At 53.3% G+C, this 15,705-nt stretch overlaps 1 protein-coding gene across 2 annotated transcripts in view; it reads right to left on the bottom strand.

The window, feature by feature from the left end:
- Positions 1–15,705, bottom strand: part of GATA4 (GATA binding protein 4) — a 43,457-nt gene that overhangs the window by 9,466 nt on the left and 18,286 nt on the right. The window contains exon 2 of one of the 2 annotated variants that reach the window (XM_064146691.1): positions 9,004–9,173. In XM_064146691.1, the coding sequence (XP_064002761.1) occupies positions 9,004–9,173 (170 nt within the window). The remainder of the gene's footprint in view (positions 1–9,003; positions 9,174–15,705) is intronic. The other variant, XM_064146692.1, reaches the window with a different exon arrangement.

Genomic DNA, 15,705 nt, shown 5'->3' with positions numbered 1-15,705 from the left:
GGAGTCCCTGGGACAAGAGGGATGTGGAGATGCTGGAGTATGTCCAGAGCAGGGCCAGGAGGATGCTCAGAGGCTGCAGCAGCTCTGCTGTGAGCACAGCCTGAAAGAGTTGGGGCTGTGCAGGCTGGAGCAGAGGAGGCTCCCAGGGGACCTTCTTGTGGCCTTCCAGCATCTGAAGGGGGTGTCCTGGAGTCCTGTACCCCTAAATTCCTCTCCTGCCCGGACTTCGGGGGGAAAGGGGAAAAGCCGCCTGGTTTCCCCCCCCCTCGCCTGCCCTGCAGCCGAGAAGGGGGCGGCGACTGCCCCGTGAGTTCCCGCGCTGGAGCCAGGCTGGAATTGGCCGTGCGCTTTCGCGCCTAAAGTGTGGTAACTCTGCCCTTTGTCTAGCCAAGGTTATAAATATTGGGGGTCTTCCCGCCTTTGGGGGTTCCCGCTTTGGATTTTGCCTGTGCCTGGACGAGTTCGCTCACTCTCCTGTGCCTGCACTGCAGAGAGACCAAAGGACTTGCCTTGGTGTTAGGCACACCTTTGTCTGCCTAACGACCCTTAACGACTCTTAACGACTCCTGTAGCCGCTGGAGGAGGAAGACCGACTGCACGAGCCAGCCTGAGTGAGTTATTTGGCTTAGCTTAATTTAGTAAGAAACCGCTATTAATTAATAGCAGACTCCTTTTCCAAAAACTGACTTCCAAATATATATAGTCAGATTATTAATGGTATCCTCGTAGAATTCTCATGCAACTGAACCTGTTTATCAAACGAAATTAATCTTTGTATATATAGTTGTGGGGGCGGGTTTTGTAAAAATAAAAAATATCTATTTTTGATAAATTTTCTTCTCGGCCACGAATTATTACTGCCCCTCCGCAACATTATGGCGCAGTGTATGCAGGGTAGTTCAATCATAGAATTTCTACAAGAAAAGGGATGCCTAATCACAGGGCTTGATTTAATTTGGGCTCAGAAAAATTGTAAAAATCCGGAGAAAATCCTGGAGAAATTAGCTGAGCGCTCAGACCCTGTGATTTCTGAGTCTCCAACGGAGCATTTCTCTGTTGTTCTGGGGTCAGTCGTGACCCAGACTCTGGCCGAATTTGAAAATTATGAAAAAAGAATTCAGGCCTTGGAAAAGGATTTATTAGCCGAAAAAGCTAAATGCCAAAGTATATGGGAAAGCATGCTGGCGCAGACAAAGAGCCTGACCGCGGCACTGACTGCCCGGATGAAAGAAAGGCTTGTAACGCCTGCAGACACCACCTCTTCGGTCTCCGTGTCTGAATTTGAATGGAGTGATTCGCGGGAATCGGGGAGAAAGGCAGAGAATGCCCCGAGGGGCTCTTCGGGGGAGAGGAGTTCCCCGAAACCAGGCACAAAAGACTCTGCCAGAGACTCAGAGAATTCCTCTGCACATGCCTCTGCGCGGCAGAAAGCCTCAAAGCCACGCAGAAAGCGCAGGTCCCGACCGGACTCTCCCGTAGCTAGCGGAGAAGAGAGCTCCGGTGAGGAGGGCGCCGCGGTGCACAGGCACGTGTTGCCTGTGATAAGAATTGAGTCCGTGAAGGGCAGGAAAGGCGCTGCAGGGACCACCGTGATCAAAAAACAGTTCACAGACGCACAGCTCAGTGACTTACAAGTCAAATATGCGAGAGATCCTGAGGACTCAGTCGCTGACTATGTGTATCGAGTGTCCCGAGCCGGTGGGGACCGGGTCCTTCTAGACTCGCAGGAAGCTGCTGGAGACTGGGGGGACGATGTGTTCCTGACACGTGAACCCGAGGGGACACACAGCCTCACCGCTCGGATAGCCTACTGGGCAAGCAGCGTCCGTCCAGCCTACCGGGGGGAGCCGACGGAACTAAAGGTCACCAGCTCCTCTGAGCTCATCACTGCTCTCCGCAGACTTGCCTGTGTCCAGGCTATCTATGATAAGGGACATTATGATTGCCCGTTTTATGCCCCTGTGGACCCGGAGAGACTGCACCCTATTATGAAGGGTTTGCCAGCAACTCTGCAAATCCAACTAATGAAGAATGTTGAGAAAATTGAACGTGTGATTGCAGAGAATTCAGAGAACGATGGTGCTAAAGAGCACGTAATGACTTGGGCTGAACTGTTAACTGACTTGAATGCCCACGGGCTGCAGTTTGGGTTTGGGTCTCCTGAAGGAAAAGGGGCTGGGGAGAGACAGTCTCGTGCTTCTCCCCCAGAAAATCCCAGGACTCTGCGCAGGCAGGTCCGGCCAGTGCAGGACTGCCCCCCCAGGGGGACGGGTCCTTCAGGCTTCTCCCCGAGGGGAAGGGGCAGAGACCCACAGAGTGACTGGAGACCCAGAGAAAAGAACAGTTGGTATAGACAAGCCCTGACTTTAGGGGTACCTAAAACTGTTTTAAGGCAGCTGGCAGATTGGCAGCTGAAGGATCTAGTGCGGTGCCTTCAGAAATCGGCTGCAAAATCCAGAGGCAGCCGCGCCAGGGCCAGCGGCAGCGGCTCGCCCAGCGGTGGCTCCGGGAGCGGCTCGCCCAGAAGCGGCAGCCCCCCCGCTGGGAACTGCAGCTCGTCCCCAGACAGAAAGGTTAACCCTTTCTCGTCTCCCACACGGGAGGCAAAACACTGAATTAGTGTAATAGTGGCTCGGCAGCTTTTAATGGTCAGCAGTCACGGGGAGAGCTACAGAAGCCCCCAGAATAAAGACCTGCTGCCTAGATGAGCCACGTGGTCACTGACCACCTGCCCCAGTACAAAAGGCCAACCTATAGGGGTAGTGCCAATGGCATGGGGTAAACCCAGAGGCTTATATGCCTGGGAAGCCCTAGATGCAAATGGAAAAGGCCACCGGATCAGTGCACGGTGGATCGTCCCCAACTATTAATTGCTAAGCCTGGCCTTTATAGGCCGAGGCAGGTTTTGTCTCCTTACAGGTTAAGGTCGAGGCAGAGGACCAGTTCCTGACCACCTGACCAGCACCTGGGAAAGGGAGAACCAGCTACACGAGAGATGGAGTCATATCACCGGGGTGGCCAGTGGATGATGGCATCCGGACCCACGGACTGTGACCTCCAGCCATGGACTCAGAGCATCCAAGGCTCTGCCATGAACTTGGTTGCTCTACCAGGAACAGAGCAATCTTCAAATTGACTGTGTAGCTTTATTTAATACTGTTTGGGCTATTGTTAAGCCTTGTTAAGTATTGTTAAATATTGTTGGGGCGATTAATGTATTGTTAATGTTGGAAAAGGCTAAGCCATATATATATATTAATAGGTTCCTAAATTGAAGGGGGATCACCTCTCACTCAAGTTCTAGACAAAGATGCTCATTACCACCGGGGTGGGATGTCCTGGAGTCCTGTACCCCTAAATTCCTCTCCTGCCCGGACTTCGGGGGGAAAGGGGAAAAGCCGCCTGGTTTCCCCCCCCCTCGCCTGCCCTGCAGCCGAGAAGGGGGCGGCGACTGCCCCGTGAGTTCCCGCGCTGGAGCCAGGCTGGAATTGGCCGTGCGCTTTCGCGCCTAAAGTGTGGTAACTCTGCCCTTTGTCTAGCGAAGGGTATAAATATTGGGGGTCTTCCCGCCTTTGGGGTTCCCGCTTTGGATTTTGCCTGTGCCTGGACGAGTTCGCTCACTCTCCTGTGCCTGGACTGCAGAGAGATAAAGGACTTGCCTTGGTGTTAGGCACACCTTTGTCTGCCTAACGACCCTTAACGACTCTTAACGACTCCTGTAGCCGCTGGAGGAGGAAGACCGACTGCACGAGCCAGCCTGAGTGAGTTATTTGGCTTAGCTTAATTTAGTAAGAAACCGCTATTAATTAATAGCAGAATCCTTTTCCAAAAACTGACTTCCAAATATATATAGTCAGATTATTAATGGTATCCTCGTAGAATTCTCATGCAACTGAACCTGTTTATCAAACGAAATTAATCTTTGTATATATAGTTGTGGGGGCGGGTTTTGTAAAAATAAAAAATATCTATTTTTGATAAATTTTCTTCTCGGCCACGAATTATTACTGCCCCTCCGCAACAGGGGGCTACAAAAAAGCTGGGGAGGGACTTTTGAGGCTGTGAGGGAGTGGCAGGAGTGGGGGCAATGGAGCAAAGCTGGAGGTGGGGAGAGTGAGAGTGGAGGTGAGGAGGAAGTTGTTGAGCAGGAGAGTGGTGAGAGGCTGGACTGGGTTGCCCAGGGAGGTGGTTGAGGCCCCATGGCTGGAGGTGTTTGAGGCCAGGCTGTGTGAGGCTGTGTGCAGCCTGCTCTAGGGTAGGGTGTCCCTGGGCATGGCAGGGGGGCTGGACCTGGCTGCTCCTTGTGATCCCTTCCCACCCTGACTGATTCTATGATTCTACCAGTTTTCCTCAGTGATCTTTGCCACATTTTTCTCTGTCTCCTCCCCCATTATGAAAAGGGATCAGTTCACCTACAGCTACAATGTCATAAAATCTTAAACTGAAATGCTTCTTGAGGCTGGAAGACCAAACATTCCTTTAGTTGTAACCTCACCAGGTATTAGGTTCAGTCATCAGCCTCTGTACTGGACTAAGGGCTTCAAAGACAGCCTGCAGCAAAGGGAAGTATCTCCCCTTATAGGGGCCCCTGGCATACCTTACTCTCCAAAATAAAAGGGTTACACTGTGACAGAATCCAGTCCAAAGAGCCCCAGATCCCTCAACACTTCCTCATAAGAGAGATGTTCCACTTCCTTCAGCATCTTTGTGGCTCTGCACAGGACTCTTTGAGGCAGTTCCCTGAGGTCCTTTTTAAACTGGAGGGCCCAGAACTGGACACAATATTCCAGATGCAGCCTCACCAAGACAGAGTAGAGGGAGAAGAGAGCCTCTCTTGACTTTCTAACCACAGCCCATCTAACACACCCTAGGATGCCCTTTGCCTTCTTGCCCACAGAAGCACATTTCTGGCTCATGGTCACCTTCTGCCCAGTGGAAGCCCCCAGGTCTCTTTCATGGAATCACAGAATCATAGAATCAAGCAGGCTGGAAGAGACCTCCAAGCTCAGCCAGCCCAACCTAGCAACCAGCCCTCAACAATCAACCAGACCATGGCACTAAGTGCCCCAGCCAGGCTTGGCTTCAACACCTCCAGGCACACAGACTCCACCACCTCCCTGGGCAGCCCATTCCAATGCCAATCACTCTCTCTGCCAACAACTTCCTCCTAACATCCAGCCTGAACCTGCCCTGGCACAGCTTGACACTCTGTCCCCTTGTTCTGTTGCTGCTTGCCTGGCAGCAGAGCCCAACCCCACCTGGCCACAGCCTCCCTGCAGGCAGCTGCAGACAGCAATGAGCCCTGCCCTGAGCCTCCTCTGCTGCAGGCTGCACACCCCCAGCTCCCTCAGCCTCTCCTCACAGGGCTCTGCTCCAGGCCCCTCCCCAGCCTTGCTGCCCTTCTCCAAACACCTTCCAGCACCTCAACATCTCTCTGCAATGGAGGAGCCCAGAACTGGACACAGCACTCAAGGGGTGGCCTGAGCAGTGCTGAGCACAGGGGCAGAAGAACCTCCCTTGTCCTGCTGGCCACACTGCTCCTGAGCCAGCCCAGGATGCCATTGGCTCTGCTGCCCACCTGGGCACTGCTGCCTCATCTTCAGCTCCTCTCTGCCAGCACCCCCAGCTCCCTCTCTGCCTGCCTGCTCTCAGCCACTCTGGCCCCAGCCTGTAGTGCTGCTTGGGGTTGTTGTGGCCAAAGTGCAGAACCCTGCCCTTGGCCTTGTTCAGTCTCATCCCATTGGCCTCTGCCCACCCATGCAGCCTGGCCAGGTCCCTCTGCAGGGCTCTGCTACCCTCCAACAGCTCCACAGCTGCTCTTAGCTTGGTGTCATCTGCAAACTTCCTGCTGCTGGACTCAATCCCCTGCTCCAGATCATCAATAAAGATATTTCCCCTATGCTGCTCTCCAACAGATCAGTTCCCAACCTGTACTGGCACTGGAGTTGTTCTTTATGGCCTTAAGGTTTTCTTCTAACCTGGATGACTCTGTGATTCCATGATTCTGTGGCACCCAACAGGCCGTTCCTGACTGCAGGGATAAGCCCTAGGAGATCCTGTAGACCAGCAAGTGAAAGAAAGAGGGTGAGAGCCTTGGTGCAGAGGAGCAGTCGCTGCTGGCTGGGTCAGTGCAGAGCCCGGGATGGGTTTCTCCACAAGAGGGCGCTGCGAAGCTGTGGCTGTGGCTTCCCAGCTGCCAGTATCCTGCTGGCATCTGCAGAAGGGCTCAGGCAGGTCGTCAGGATCACAGAATGAATCAGGTTGGAAAAGACCTTCAAGATCATCCAGTCCAACCCATCCCCCTAACACCTTCTGATTAACACAGAACCGCAGAATTAATCGGGTTGGAAAAGACCTAAAATTCTGAGTGATGCAAAGAGGAGGTTGCAAGTTGGAGCCTCATGGAAGAGAAAGAATGGGAGAATATGGCCCTAAGGGATGGCTTGCTGGCTCCTTTGTGCCTGGGATCATGATGGATCCCTGCCTTGGGACACAGATGACCGCAGGATCACAGGCTCACAGGATGTCAGGGGTTGGAAGGGACCCGAGGAGATCATCCAGTCCAACCCCCCTGCCAGAGCAGGACCACACAATCTAGCTCAGGGCACACAGGAACACATCCAGGCAGGCCTTGAAAGGCTCCAGAGAAGGAGACTCCACAACCTCTCTGGGCAGCCTGTGCCAGTGCTCTGGGACCCTTCCAGCCAAGAAGTTCCCCCTTGTGTTGAGCTGGAACCTCCTGTGCTGCAGCTTCCATCCATTGCTGCTTGTCCTATCCCAGGGAGCAGTGAGCAGAGCCTGTCCCCCCCATCCTGACCCCCAGCCCTCAGATATTGATAAACATTTATCAAGTCCCCTCTCAGTCTTCTCCAGTCCAAACAGCCCCAGGTCCCTCAGCCTCTCCTCATCAGGCAGTGCTCCAGTCTTCTAATCATCATTGCAGCCCTCTGCTGGACCCTCTCCAGCAGATCCCTGTCCCTCTTCAACTGGGGAGCCCAAAACTGAAGGCAGTATTCAAGATGAGCTCTCACCAGGGCAGAGTGAAGGGGAAGGAGAACCACCCTTGATCTGCTGGACACACTCTGCTTAATGCACCCCAGGATCTCTTTGGCCTTCTTGGCCACAAGATAACAAAGATCTTCCCAAAACCCCTCACCAAAATAAGCAGGGACAGAGAGGACTTCAACACCAGGGTGATAGAATGACAGAATGGTTTGGGTTTGAAGCACTTTCAGAGGTCATCTTGTCCAAACCCCTCAAGTCAGCAGGAACATCATCAACTAGCCCAGGTTGCTCAGAGCCCCATCCAACCTGACCTGGAGACTTGCCAGGGATGGGGGCCACCTACCACCTCTCTGGGCAGCCTGTGCAAGTGTTTCACCAGCCTCAATTTCTTCCTTCTTCCTTGTCTGAATCTCCCCTCTCATAGTTTAAAAGCATCACCTGTTAACTTGTTGCAACAGGCTCTGCTAAAACCTCTGTCCTTATCTTCCTTACAGGCCCCAAAGTGTTCCAGTCCCCTGAGTTCATCATGCATACCCCCACGGGTATTAGGGTGCCCTGGACTGCTCCATAAGCTCACCAAATAGAGCCAGGGGCAAGATATCCAGCAAAGGTGGCCAAGTCACCATGAAATGTGAGCAGTCTCCCATCAGTGACTGAGGAATGAGGACCCTGAGAAGATGGACTGGTAATGTGGTGAAGAAGCCTCAAGGGTTTGCAATACAGAATAGAATCAAAGAATGGTTTAGGTTGGAAGGGACCTCAAAGCTCAGCCAGTTCCAACCCCCCCCCCATAGGCAGGAACACCTCCCACTAGAACAGGTCACTCAAGGTCTCATTCAACATGGCTTTGAACACCTCCAGGGAGAGAGCATCATCCTTATACACTAAAGCAAAGACTGCCTTTTGCTAAACTAGCTTCAGAGTCCTGCCCCAGTGTCCTGCAGCCCCTTCCCCTGCCTGACCTGGCTGTCTGCAGAGCTGATCTGGGCAGTACCAGGCTTTTGAGGCTTGCCAAGCACAAGGACAGTCTGTCTGTCTCATTGTTGTGGAAATCTGGAGCAAACACATCCATTCTAAGGCAGACAGGTGGAGACCCAGGGAGCTGAAACACCCCTGACATTTAGAATCAGAGAATCAAGCAGGTTGGAAGAGACCTCCAAGATCAGCCAGTCCAACTTAGCACCCAGCCCTGGCCAATCAACCAGACCATGGCACTAAGTGCCTCATCCAGTCTCTGCTGGTGACATATTAGGCTGAGGCATCTACCACCTCTCTGGGCAACTTGTACCAGTGTCTCAGCACCCTCACTGTAAAGTTTCTTCCTTCTGTCTAGTCTGAATCTTCCCTGTTTTAGTTTAAAATTGTCACCTCTTGTTGTCCTTTTATAGAAACATAGAATCAACCAGGCTGGAAGAGACCTCCAGGCTCATCCAACCCAACCTAGCACCCAGCCCTGCCCATTCAACCAGACCATGGCACTAAGTGGTAGAATCATAGAATCCAGCAGGTTGGAAGAGACCTCCAAGCTCAGCCAGTCCAACCAAGCACCCAGCCCTCATCAATCAACCAGACCATGGCACTAAGTAGTAGAATCACAGAATCCAACAGGTTGGAAGAAACCTCCAAGCTCAGCCAGTCCAACCTAGCACCCAGCCCTGGCCAAGCAACCAGACCATGGCACTAAGTGCCCCAGCCAGGCTTGGCTTCAACAACTCCAGGGATGGCAACTCCACCACCTCCCTGGGCAGCCCATTCCAATGCCAATCACTCTCTCTGCCAGGAACTTCCTCCTAACATCCAGCCTAGACCTCCCCTGACACAGCTTGAGTCTGTGTCCCCTTGTTCTGGTGCTGCTTGCCTGGCAGCAGAGCCCAACCCCACCTGGCTCCAGCCTCCCTTCAGGCAGCTGCAGACAGCATTTCCACTTAGCCAAGGCCTTGTTGGCTCCTGCTGCTGACAGGCAGCCGTGCCCAGCGGGCACGGTGTGGTCTGACTTACCAGCCTCCTCTGGGGTTTGAACAAGGGCCGGTTGATGCCGTTCATCTTGTGGTAGAGCCCGCAGGCGTTGCAGAGGTAGTGCCCTGTGCCGTCTCTCCTCCAGAGTGGGGTGGACATGGCCCCACAGTTGACACATTCTCGCCCCTCTGAGTAATCATCAAAGAATTCTGCTGCCGTGAGGGGAGAAGAAAGGCAAAGGCTTGGTTAGTCAGGTGGCTCTGCTTCCAGTTCTGCTCTGCTCCTGGGGTCATTGCCACAAAACACAAGCATGCAGGTTTTGTCTGCAGCCAGAAGCAGCTCTTCTTTTCCCCAGGAAGCCCCTGGGAGTATTGGGAAAAGGAATCCCTTTCCCTGCCTGTTGGCTGCAGGAGTTCTGTGGCAGCAGGAATGTGCCTGGACATGGGTACGAGGAGACAGAAATAGAAACCTTCCCTTCTGCTCAGGCCTTATCCAGTGCTCAACACTGGCCATAGCCAGGGCAAGCAGACTGGGGCAGGCAAAGAGCCACGTTTGCAGTCAAGACAAATTGCCTCTGACCGTGGACAAAGGCAAGTCTGGACCCACCAAGCAGAGCTGCCCAAGTGTATCTCAACAGGCAGCTTTGGGCAGGGAAAGCCATGCCCGTGCACCCCCTGCTCTCCCTCACCCAGCCCATGCCAGCTCCCACCCAGCCCTTCTGCAGAGAGAAGATGCTGCAGAGAGCCAAGGGCTGGGAACATTCATGTTAGAATAGAATCATTGAACCAGTCAGGGATGAGGAGGCTCAGGACAGAGCTCATTGCTGTCTGCAACTCCCTGCAGGGAGGCTGTAGCCAGGTGGGGTTGGGCTCTGCTGCCAGGCAAGCAGCAAGAGAAGAAGGGGACACAGCCTCAAGCTGTGGCAGGGGAGGTCTAGGCTGGCTGTGAGGAGGAAGTTGTTGTCAGAGAGAGTGATTGGCATTGGAATGGGCTGCCCAGGGAGGTGGTGGAGTCTGTGTGGCTGGAGGTGTTGAAGCCAAGCCTGGCTGGGGCACTTAGTGCCATGGTCTGGTTGCTTGGCTAGGGCTGGATGCTAGGTTGGACTGGCTGAGCTTGGAGCTCTCTTCCCACCTGCCTGATTCTATGACCTTTGGAGGTCCCTTCCAGTATGAACCATTCTGTGGTAAAATAACTGGAGAGCTGAAGAAAACACCAAATGCCAGTGAAGGACTCCATTACTTAGCATAGGCTGGGAATAAGCCAGGCTGCTGAAAAACAAAACCCCAGCAAGCTGCAGGCCACAGGAGATGTTTGGAGGGCAGTAAGAGTTTTCTCATCAAGACATTCAGCTAATACAGACCAGCCTGGCATTAACTCTTCAACTATTAACTGTGCATTGTGCTATGTTTTTGTGCTTCTCCACCTGCTGCTGTTAGAAGTATCTCAGCTTTCTGCCAGAAGATAAGAGTTCCCAAAACAGCAAACCAACAAATGCTGGCTTCTGGCCAAGCTGTGTCTCCATTCCCTGTGGATTCTCTGATCTCTAAGAAGGCTTCTGGTCAAATACCAGCCTTGTTTTCTCCTTCCCCCCAGACTATTTTTGGAGAGCCTGTAAGAGACATCACCACCATGAAACAGGAAAAGGAGTAACTCATGGCTGAAGTGGGGTTAGCAAAGAGAGACACAGAGGAGAGGCTGAGGGAGCTGGGCCTGTTTAGCCTGGAGAAGAGGAGGCTCAGGGGTGATCTTATTACTGTCTACAACTACCTGAAGGGAGGCTGTAGCCAGGTGGGGTTGGTCTCTTCTGCCAGGCAAGCAGCAACAGAACAAGGGGACACAGTCTCAAGTTGTGCCAGGGTAGGTCTAGGCTGGATGTTAGGAAGAAGTTCTTCACAGAGAGAGTGATTGGCATTGGAATGGGCTGCCCAGGGAGGTGGTGGAGGCACCGTCCCTGGGGGTCTTCAAGAAAAGCCTGGATGAGGCACTTAGTGCCATGGTCTGGTTGATTGGTTAGGGCTGGGTGCTAGGTTGGACTGGATGAGCTTGGAGGTCTCTTCCAACCTGGTTGATTCTATGAGTCTATGATTCTATGATTCTATGATTTGTGTGAGCCCAGTTCTTCCCAAAACACAGCCTGAAACTGGCAAGAGCTGACACCCTGTGCCCATGTGCAAATACTAGAAGACAGTAAATGAGGGCACCCAAGGGTCCCTGAGCTGGAAGAGAAGGAATCCAGAAAGCTGGGAAGGGATTTTTCACATGGGGTTGTTTCATACCATGAGGTGTTGAAGCCAAGCTTGGATGAGGCACTCAGTGCCATGGTCTGTTTGATTGGCCAGGGCTGGGTGCTAGGTTGGGCTGGCTGAGCTTGGAGGTCTCTTCCAACCTGCTTGATTCTATGATTCTAAGATTCTATGAGAGAGAATGGACTGAAGCTTGAGGAGGGCAGATTTAGACTGGAGATTAGAATGAAATTCTTTAGAGTGAGGGTGGTGAGACACTGGAACAGGTTGCCCAGGGAGGCTGTGGATGACTCTTGCCTAGAGGTGTTCAAGCCCAGGCTGGATGAGGCCTTGAGCAACTTGGTCTAGAGCAAAGTGTCCCTGCCCATGGCAGAGGGTTGGAGCTGAATGGTCTTTAGGGTCCCTTCCAACCCAAACCATTCTATGAGTCCCCCTCTGCTCTGCCCTGGTGAGACCTGGAGTACAGCATTCAATGACCTTGAATACTGCATTGAGTGACCTTGAGTACTGCATTCAGTTTCAGAGGGACAGTGATCTTCTGGAGGGGGTCCAGCAGAGGGCTGTGAGGATGATGAGGGCACTGGAGCACTGTCAGGTGAGGAGAAGCTGAGGGACCTGGGGCTGTTTGGACTAGAGAAGACTGAGAGGGGATTTAATCACTGCTTATAAACCTCTGAGGACTGGGGGTTAGGAGGGGGGACAGGCTCTGCTCACTGCTCCCTGGGATAGGACAAGCAGCAATGGATGGAAGCTGCAGCACAGGAGGTTCCAGCTCAGCACAAGGGGGAACTTCCTGAGTGTAAGGGTCCCAGAGCCCTGGCACAGGCTGCCCAGAGAGGCTGTGGAGTCTCCTTCTCTGGAGCCTTTGCAGGCCTGTCTGGATGTGTTCCTGTGTGCCCTGAGCTAGATTGTGTGGTCCTGCTCTGGCAGGGGGCTTGGACTGGATGATCTCCTTGGGTCCCTTCCAACCCCTGATATCTGTGAGCTGGCAAATGTCAGAATCCAGAATCTCTGAATCTTCTGAGCAACTCAGGAGCCTCTCCTTACTGTTGAGCACTTCTGGTGGTTTAAGAAAGTTGAGAATCCCTCCAGGTGATTTGGGGTTTTGTAGGTGTGGATTCAGTGAAGCTGTAACCACACCACCTCGCTTGCCCCTTTCAAATCACCCATTCAGCCACAGCCAAACTCTAGATCAAATAAACTTCCTTTGGAAAAGAATCAAAAAGAAGACCTTTAAAAAAGAAGGGATGGGAAAAGCTGCTCAGGAAAGAACTCATTTCCTTGCAAAAAAAAATCCCTACATCAATAAGCAGGAACTGTTTGGTGCTCAAGATGGTGAAGGAACAGACTTTGCTCCAAGAGCACACAGAGGCTCCACGCAATGGGTGACTCTCCCTAGTCCCAGCTCTCATGGGGTGATAGCAAATGGGTGGGGCCCTTGGGTACACCACCTGATGCTGAGTCAGAAGATGACATCTGCAAAGTGCAACCTCATTAAAACGATTCCTGGAGCTCTGTCACAGCAGATTGAGCTACTTGACCTCAAAAGATCTAACCTGGAGCAGAAAGAGTCTCTGCTCTTTGATGGTGGCAGAGGATGTGTCTTGGACACTGCTGGAGTACTGGCTTAGAGGAGGCAGGTCCCAACAGAGACATGGAAGACAAGAGACTTGATTTCTGTCTAAAAGAGGTGCTGTGTAGAATCACAGAGTCATAGAATCAGTCAGGGTTGGAAGGGACCACAAGGAGCAGCCAGTTCCAAGCCCCCTGCCATGCCCAGGGACACCCTACCCTAGAGCAGGCTGCACACAGCCTCAGCCAGCCTGGCCTCAAACACCTCCAGCCATGGGGCCTCAACCACCTCCCTGGGCAACCCATTCCAGCCTCTCACCACTCTCCTGCTCAACAACTTCCTCCTCACCTCCACTCTCACTCTCCCCACCTCCAGCTTTGCTCCATTCCCCCCACTCCTGCCACTCCCTCACACCCTCAAAAGTCCCTCCCCAGCTTTTTTGTAGCCCCCTTCAGATGCTGGACGGCCACAAGAAGGTCACCTGGGAGCCTCCTCTGCTCCAGCCTGCACAGCCCCAACTCTTTCAGTCTGTGCTCACAGCAGAGCTGCTGCAGCCCTCTCAGCATCCTCCTAGCCCTGCTCTGGACACTCTCCAGCATCTCCACAGCCCTCTTGTCCCAGGGGCTCCAGAACTGGATGCAGGACTCCAGGTGGGGTCTCAGCAGAGCAGAGCAGAGGAGGAGAATCCCCTCCCTGGCCCTGCTGGCCACACTTCTGCTGCTGCAGCCCAGGCTCTGCTTGGCTTTCTGGGCTGCAAGTGCACACTGCTGGCTCCTGTTGAGCTTCTCCTCCAGCAGCACCCCCAAGTGCCTCTCCTTAGGGCTTCTCTCCAGCAGGTCCCTGCCCAGACTGTAGTTGTGCTTGGCATTGCCTTGACCCAGCTGGAGGACCTTGCACTTGGTCTTGTTAAACCTCATGAGGTTGACTTGTGCCCACCTCTGCAGCCTGTACAGTTTGATGTGGGGACCATAGAATCATAGAATCAAGCAGGTTGGAAGAGACCTCCAAGCTCATCTGGTCCAATCTAGCACCCAGCCTTACCCAGTCAAGTAGACCATGGCCCATCCAGTCCTATCACCCAGCCCTGGCCAATCAACCAGACCATGGCACTAAGTGCCCCAGCCAGGCTTTGCTTGAACACCTCCAGGGTTGGTGCCTCCACCACCTCCCTGGGCAGCCCATTCCAGTGCCAATCACTCTCTCTGTGATATGTCCCACATCTAAAAAACCCAAATATTTCCAGGCCTCAGTGCTCACAAGAACCAAGATCTACTGCCAGAAGAACCCAGAGCTACTACTGCCAGGCTGAGCTCTATTGGGCTGCGAGGTCATGAGGCTGCAAGTGGCCTGATTGTTTAATTTGCCATTGTTATTAATAAAGGGGATTAAGGAGGCTTCCCAGGAAAAAAAGCAGCCAAGTGTTTTCTTGGCTTCCATCTCAGGGCTGCAGCTCTAAATCCTGGCATTATGAGATCCCCTGACACTTATTCCTTCTACTTAGCAGCTGGGAAAGGAAACATTTATTCAGGCAGCAAATTGCCCGAGCGGCTCCCGGAGGGCTCCGAACAATGCTGGGGGAAGGAAAGGCTCCCCCCAGCCACACTCAGGGCAATGATTTCCGTTCTGTGGCACAGGAGCTGCTGCCTGATAATGGAGATTTATGGGCCCATCCAGTGACCTCCCTAATGGCCTTGCTGCTGCAAAGATTTACTCCCTCTCCCAAAGCCAGGTAGGGCTGGCGCTGGCACAGGGTTGAGGGGAGGATGGTGCTGGGAAGGACACTGGCCCAGGACTCGAGTGGCTGTGCTGGATGGCATCAACTTCTTTGAGCATACAGCTCCCCCAGGGACCTTTGGCTACACCTTGGCATGGAATCACTAACAGCATGGATTGGGTTAGAGGAGACCTTTAAAAATCATAGAACCACAGAATCAACCAGGTTGAGAGAGACCTCCAAGCTCATCCAGCTCAACCTAGCACCCAGCCCTAGCCAGTCAACCACACCATAGAATCATAGAATCAAACAGGTTGGAAGAGACTTCCAAGATCATCCAGCCCAACCTAGCACCCAGCCCTGGCCAAGCAACCAGACCATGGCACTAAGTGCCCCAGCCAGGCTTGGCTTCAACACCTCCAGGCACAGAAACTCCACCACCTCCCTGGGCAGCCCATTCCAATGCCAATCACTCTCTCTGCCAACAACTTCCTCCTAACATCCAGCCTAGACCTGCCCTGGCACAGCTTGAGACTGTGTCCCCTTCTTCTGTTGCTGCTTGCCTGGCAGCAGAGCCCAACCCCACCTGGCTACAGCCTCCCTGCAGGCAGCTGCAGACAGCAATGAAGTCTGCCCTGAGCCTCCTCTGCTGCAGGCTGCACACCCCCAGCTCCCTCAGCCTCTCCTCACAGGGCTCTGCTCCAGGCCCCTTCCCAGCCTTGCTGCCCTTCTCCAAACACCTTCCAGCATCTCAACATCTCTCTGCACTGGAGGAGCCCACAACTGGACACAGCACTCCAGGGGTGGCCTGAGCAGTGCTGAGCACAGGGACACAAGAACCTCCCTTGTCCTGCTGCCCACACTGCTCCTGAGCCAGCCCAGGATGCCATTGGCTCTGCTGCCCACCTGGGCACTGCTGCCTCATCTGCAGCTCCTCTCTCCCAGCACCCCCAGATCCCTCTCTGCCTGGCTGCTCTCAGCCACTCTGGCCCCAGCCTGTAGCACTGCTTAGGATCATGCAGTCCTTTCTGTGATTTGGATCTTTGATGCTGGCTAATGTTAATAACCTTCTACTGAGTTCTTTAGAAGCTCCTTCTTTTAGTCCACAAAGGATCTTCTCAGCTGAGAACAACCCTTGAAAGCCTGCTGGATGACCTGGCCATTGGGGACAATGCATTGGGTCCTGTACCTGGTTATAAACTTGCTATGTAAAA

This window comes from Pogoniulus pusillus, chromosome 7, assembly GCF_015220805.1.
Source record: "Pogoniulus pusillus isolate bPogPus1 chromosome 7, bPogPus1.pri, whole genome shotgun sequence".
Lineage (NCBI taxonomy): Eukaryota > Metazoa > Chordata > Aves > Piciformes > Lybiidae > Pogoniulus > Pogoniulus pusillus.
This window is presented reverse-complemented; position numbering and strand designations above follow the sequence as displayed.